This window comes from Panthera tigris, chromosome B4 (assembly GCF_018350195.1).
Source record: "Panthera tigris isolate Pti1 chromosome B4, P.tigris_Pti1_mat1.1, whole genome shotgun sequence".
NCBI lineage: Eukaryota > Metazoa > Chordata > Mammalia > Carnivora > Felidae > Panthera > Panthera tigris.
Genome location: NC_056666.1, coordinates 97,516,722 through 97,523,569, shown reverse-complemented (window position 1 = coordinate 97,523,569; position 6,848 = coordinate 97,516,722). Strand labels below are relative to the sequence as shown.

The following is a 6,848-nucleotide window of genomic DNA, read 5'->3' as shown; positions in this document are numbered from 1 at the left end:
ATCATTTGAGAATGAGAATTTTTTTTTCCATTCCTGCTTTTAAAGAGAATACTTCCAAGTATTCACGGTTAAGCAAAGCAACTGTAGATTTTTAATACATACTTTATCATTGTATGAAACTTTTTTAGCCTTTGTTTCTATGTGACTAATAAGCATTTTTAAATTAATAATTGGTATTTAATTTTGAAACTATTTTTCTGTATCTACCAAAATTTTCACATGGTTTTTCTTCAATGATTTTCTGAGTAAAAATCTTTCTTTCCTGGTATTAACCTTACTTGTTGATAATGTTTATTTTTGATATTTTAAAGGAGTTGGTTTGCTAACATCTTCATTTTTTTTCATCTATCTTCACAATACACTTAGCTTATAATCATGTTTTTTTGTCGTATTGTCTATAAAATTCTAAGTAGCTAGTGTTTATGTATCTGGGTAGAGATGAGATTAGTTTTCTTAACTTCTAGATGTATTCATTTGTTAAAAAGATAAAAGTTCCTTGGAGTTATATTTTTAATAGATTTTCCATTTTTTCAATGTTTTCAGATTCATTGCCTTTAAGTTTTCACTAGCATCTCAATTTTTTAATTCTACTTTAACTGTCATTTTGCCCTTTACTCCATTCATTTATTAGTTTAAAAATTCATTGTTTCAACAAAGAGCACTAGCCTAGCACCAGAATTCTACTTTTGCTTCTATTGCTTCTGTATTTTTTTGAAATATGAGTAAATCACTGTTTTAAACATATTTTCTCATCTCTAAAATGAATGTACTATTTCTTTTTCAGCACACATTTTTCCAGCAAGACTCAAGTAATATATGATTGAAAATTTTTGAAAAACATTTTGAAAAATATGGAAAGAGAAAAGCCACACAAGGATTTATAGGTTTATCTGCAATATTTTTTAACAAGTGCATCACTTGTAACAAACGTTATCCTCCTAAGCATCATGGGCATTATTTGGAACATGAATGAGAATTAAACAGCTTGCATCCTCCACAGCAGAGTGAAACTTCTAAAGTCTGATGTTACTCTAACTGATCTGAGAACCAGCACTAACCAAGGTAACTATTTTGAGGACTAACATGAAAAGGTGTTTAATAAAGTATAAGTGCTGGGCTTTTATTTTAGCACATTAATATACTAATTTTATACTTTTTAAAATGTTTTTCTTTTTTGAGAGAGAGAGAGAATGCACAAGCAGAGGAGGGGCAGAGAGAGAGGGGGACAGAGGATCCAAAGTGGAGTCTGCGTGGACAGCAAAGAGCCCAGCGCGGGGCTTGAACTCATGAACCACGAGGTCATGACCTGAGCCAAAGTCAGATGCTCAACTGAATGAGCCGCCCAGGTACCCCCTTTTTAAAAAATTATAACACATAAGGGGCACCTGGGTGGCTCAGTCAGTTAAGCATCCAACTTCAGCTCAGGTCATGATCTCATGGTCCATGAATTCAAGCCCCTCGTTGGGCTCTGGGTTGACAGCTCAGAGCCTGGAGCCTGCTTCAGATTCTGTGTCTCCCTCTCTCTGATCCTCCTCTGCTCACGCTCTTTCTCTCTCAAAGATAAACATTAAAAATATATATATAACACTTCAAAGTAACTCAGATGGGTCCTAATGAGTTATTATGACCAATACTAAATTATTACTAATTATTACTGTGTGCAAATAAAGCTCTTCCTGAATACTTAACTACAGAGCATACTTTATTTTCAGGGTCTTTATCTTTGTCAACATCAAGTAACCATTAATTAGGTTCCTGACCTCAAGGTACATGCTGTAGTTAAAATGCAGTATCCAGGGAGTTAAAAGGTATGTTTTTTTTCTTTTTAAATATGAAGATCATTAGTTAGAAAACATGAAAAGGAAGAATTTAAAAGTCCTGAAATCAAATGGATCTAGTAAGCATTGAGATCTTGCAAATCCTCATTTCAGAAAATTAGGTTAGCACCAAATACATTTAATTTAAATCTAAACATACAAAATAAAATCCACAAGTATTTGTTGCAGCTACATTTAAATGTTAGGTGACTCAATACCATGGTACAGGTCCATAACATCCCTGAGGTATTGTGCTGAGATTATTTTTCTGCTGGCCCCATTTCTATCATAATTTTTACTCGTCTAAATATTACTTCCAATTTGGGACTTTTTTTTTTTAATGAACTAGAACATTTAGCCAACAAGTTTGAACAGCACTAAGCAATATGTATAATTTCTAAGAGAAGTGCTCCACCTCTGGATTAGGAACTGAAAGGAATAAAAATTCTCAGAATTACTTTAAAAACAAACTGAAAGACCTAAAGAGTTGGGGTAAAAAAAATAATGAAAAGTATTGGGAAAAAAATTACCTTTAGAAAGGCCAACTCATTTTCTGCTATGAATCATGTGTCTTTTGAGAGCAAGGGTATGAGCTTGAAAAGGTGATAAAATGTATACATTATGGTATCTTGAGTTCCACTCAAAGAGAACTGACTTTCATATTGGACTCATTTAGTGACAGGCTTGGATTGTATTTATTTTACCACCTACTTCGTTTCTTACACTGGATGTTGCAGAAGGCTAAATGTGTAGGACTAGATGGAGAAATAAAGTTGGACAAAGTTCCTCTACTTTGATAAAACTCCCATTCAGGAGAAAATGATAAAGGTTCAACAGCAATTCAACATTTATTTTACTTGTATAATCTTAAAAGATGAACATACAGTCTAAATAAAGTCATTTTTTAAAATTTTATTAGTACTGTTTACCAATGGGGAGATGCAGTTTATTTACACCAGCAGCCATAGGGGCAAGGGGAATACACAGTTAGCAATCTGTATAGGATGGACTACTTATGCAAAAATAATAATCTCCAAAACAAAGGACAGTGGTGAGCTTCACTACACTTCCCCAATGATCCCAGCATGCGATAATGCCAGGCAATGGCCCCTGGACATGCGGTGGTGGGAACTAATGTATGGAAGAAAAAGCCACAAACCACAAAAATTTGTAAAGAACCCCTTCCCCCCATACACACACACACACTCAGATACATAATAGAATTACAGGGTGATCAATATACTTAATTGAGGAAGGAAGGAGGGATAGGAATTCTGCTGTTAGAGGGAAGATAGGTAGGGAAAGGGAGAGTTCCTAACCACTGTCAACTATATGGTAGGGAGCATTCACTCCACAGAAAAGAAAGGAGTTAGCTTGTCCCCTCAGGGCACCTGTTGGACCTAGCCCACTTCATACCCAACCAGGAGAGGCCTAGGGCTACTGCCCTAATAACGGGAGGGCAAAAAACAAAAACAATAACCAAGAGGGAGGTAATATGAACCAATGATTTTTCAAAATTACTTTCCACTTCTTCCTCCTCTAACCAAGAGAAAGACCAGAAAGCAAACAGTAATATCACAATCAGAGCTCCCTCCCTGAAGGAAGAGTGGACGATGACCCTACCTTCAGCCTGTTTCTCAGACGTTATTTGGGAATAGGCCAGAGTTTTACTTAGATCCTCCTTTCCCTATGTATCCCCTTAGAAGGAGATGTCTATAAAATCAAGGGCAGATAACCCAAAATTATCTTAGCTCTTGCTGAAGTTTAACTTTCTAAAAAGTTATTACAATTCTTGAAGACCAATCTGTAACTACACCTTAACCCTGACCAGAACAATTCCAGGGGGAGAATGCAATAATAGACAGTCTTGAAGCCAGCCCTATTACTATGGTTCCCTTAATGTCTATATGTAACACAAATCAGTCCATACAGTCCAAACAGTTCCTTCTGGGATAAGGATACATGCACAGCAAGGTTTAGAGAAAACAGATCAGGACCCACTCCATCCTCATGTGTGTCAGTCAGTCTTTACTGGTCTTCTGCTTAGGTCCTAAGAGGCAGTATCCAAGTGGAGGTGGGAAGATGTAACTCCTTATGAAGTAAGACACAGCAGGAAGGCATCTAGCAAGGCAGTCCTATAGGAAAATGCTTAGGCATGACACTGCCTTTCATATACAAAAAATTATGTTCTCTCCCCATTTTAATCTGAACAGAGGAACCCCTCAGAAAAATTCTTCTCTGGATCTCCTGGAAGAAAAAAAGAAGAAGAAGAAGAAGAAGAAGAAGAAGAAGGAGAAGAAGAAGAAGAAGAAGAAGAAAAGGAAAACTTAAAACAAGCCAAGGAAAGGGAAACTGGGCAGGCTTCAGAAGCAGGAGCATCAAGAGAGATGAATTGAAACTGGTCAGTGTGAAAGCAGGGTGGCAGGCAGCACCTGGAGTCGTGAGCTGCACCAGATAGGCAGTGGAGCAGGGGACAGTAGGAACATGGGGCCAAGCCAGACAGATGAGGCTGGGCCCCTTACTGGGGCACAGAATGAGGTAAGAAAACATTTCAAATAAAGCAGCACCGTTCCCGCTCACTTTGGGGCTCTCACCCCTCTACACTTCATAAACCCTCGATCAGGGAGTAAAGTGGAGGGTAGTTTTGATATGTGGCTCACATTTCCCATCCTTGCCTATCCCATTCCCTGACTTCTGACAACAAAAGGACAGCTCTTGTTGTCAAGAATGTCCAAATGGGACTGAATGGAAGGGGCTGCCCCTCATGAGGGACAGAGGTGGGGACAGTCTAGATGGTCACCGTAACAGAGCTTTGACTGACCAACCCAAGGAACAGGGGCATTCAATAGGATACTGCAGTCAGATGAGAGACAACCCAGTCTTGCTCCTTGGCTCCTAGTACTAACCCATTAACACTGAAAGTAGCTGGAAGAGGTCCCCTCTGGGCTCAGCTTTCAAATCACAGTCTCCTGCATGGCCATTATACTTTTCAGTAATTCAGGCCTGCCTCTGGCATGAGAGGCAGGTAGTGACCTGGCATAATGACCAAGTCAGACACACGGACTGGCTAGGTAACACTATAGTAACTCAGAGTAGGAAAATGATTGCCCCACCAAACTGTTGTTCACAGCATCATATATCCAGGTATGAATCTTGCAGTTTAAGAGATCGTGCATAGTTGCAGAGGCCCCTGCTACCTCTTCAAGGAATCGTAACTAAATCCTCAGCCTGCCCAGATAACCAAGTTGTCCATTTACCAAGCCTATGCCACCGGGTGGGGTGCAAGACAAAGGGCTCTGTTCAGCAAAAGGTTAGCCCTTGTCCCCAAGTCTGTTCAAGTCACTGTAAATGCTGGACCTTTGGGAAACTGGTAGCTTTGACCTTTTCTTCTTGTTGGAGCCAAGATCACAGAGCTTCCCCTACCAGATTCAGTTGTAATTCTTTTTCTTGGTTTCCCCAAATTGGAACTGTTAACATCCAGATCTCATACCTGACTTTCACTTGTCTTGGAGAAGTCCAAATCAGAGGCTCAGAGATCACAGGAGCAGTCCCACTGAGGCCCAGTGATTAAGGCCTGACCATCAGCTATGTCCAAACTGTCAGTTACCGAGAAAGCCCTTGACATCAGGCAGACGGCAAGGCTGAGGAACCAAAGGATTTATATGCTGGGTACACAGCTGCTCACCTGTGCGCTGGACACAGTACACTTCTGTACTTCCTGGTGTAGAGCTCGACCTGCACGGTACGGTGCACAGGATGCACAGCTCCTCCTGCCCAGGGTTTCAAAGCTGATTCCAGGTAATATACTTATAAAAGGATCCGAATTCCTAAATTCTCCACTTTGGGTTTTTAAAGGCTAGGATCTTCAATGGGAATTGGGACTTTTGTCTTATTTATTTTATTTTTTTTCTTTTTCTACTTAGATACCTAACTTCTCCAAACCACAGGACCGGTCTATGTTATTGTCCTGGTCACCCTCTGACTCTCTCATGTTGCAGCTACTGGAATTCTGGGGGTGAGCGTTGCAGCTGCTGATCAGGCCCATTCCCAGATTCTCCGGGAAGGGAGCAAAGCGGAAGGCGGCACGCTCCTTTATCTTCCACAGGCTGAATGCCAAAATCCTTCACGCTACCAGTTTCTGCGAACTCCAGGTAGAAGTAGCCACACTTGACTGCCCGATGCACCTCAAAGCAGAAGCCCAAACAAGAATCCTCTATTAGGTCTACGTATATCTCCTGAGCGATGGCCTCTAGCTTGTTAGTATCCAGGTTAGCCAACGAAATTTCCTCCATTTTAATCTGTAAACGACTGTGGAGAGGGCGCTCGTATTACTCACAGCAGCACCGGCAGCAACACGTCGGGCTCCTCGGGCCGCGCCTAGGCCTAGAGGCCTGTCAGGGCCGCGTCCTCAGGCGGCGGGGGCGGAGGCGTCCGCGGGGGCGGAGGCAGAGCAGCGGCCAGCGGCGACTGCTCCCGAACCTCAAGTCCTTCGGTTTCTTCTGGCGTCTCCTGGGGTCTGGGACTTTTGAGCTCAGGCTGGCCCCGGACTCACCGCCAAACGGTCTCGGCGCTTCAGCCAGCAACCCCGGCCTCTTCCGCTCCCAGGTCCGGGCTTAGCCCCGCCTCCTAACTTCCGCCCCTCAGAACGCCTGCGCACTGGTCCCGCGCAGACTCGCGGTACTTCTCCCTCCGCGCAGGTCCCTGGGAAGCCTCGCAGTTTACGATTTCGTTTGGTTCGGAGAGCTAAACGTGTCGGACTTTCCTTATTTCTAATGTAAATGGATTGCAAGGATGCTTCTGTTTTCTGTTATATTATTTGTAGATTTAAACATTCCCTAATGAATTCACCACACATGCCTAATTGATTCCCTCATGAAAATGGCAAATAATGACGTGCGCCTTTTGGTAGGATCCAAAATATGATTTTAGGAACAGTTCTCCGAATACGTTTGAAAATTTCACTTATATAATTGACTTTTAATTATTTCTAGTTAACTACCGCATTTTTCATTTAAATCCACTAGATGGTGC

At 41.4% G+C, this 6,848-nt stretch overlaps 1 protein-coding gene across 1 annotated transcript; it reads right to left on the bottom strand.

Annotated features, from left to right (window-relative positions):
* Positions 1-2,709: 2,709 nt before the first annotated feature.
* On the bottom strand, positions 2,710-6,424 carry ATXN7L3B (ataxin 7 like 3B). Its single transcript, XM_007088760.2, has one exon. It carries the CDS (start codon positions 6,107-6,109, stop codon positions 5,816-5,818), a length of 294 nt encoding a protein of 97 aa, XP_007088822.1. The 5' UTR covers positions 6,110-6,424; the 3' UTR covers positions 2,710-5,815.
* Positions 6,425-6,848: the final 424 nt, after the last annotated feature.

Bases quoted from the DNA above. Each gene is read 5' to 3' on its own strand.
- ATXN7L3B (XM_007088760.2), bottom strand. From the start codon at position 6,109: ATGGAGGAAATTTCGTTGGCTAACCTGGATACTAACAAGCTAGAGGCC.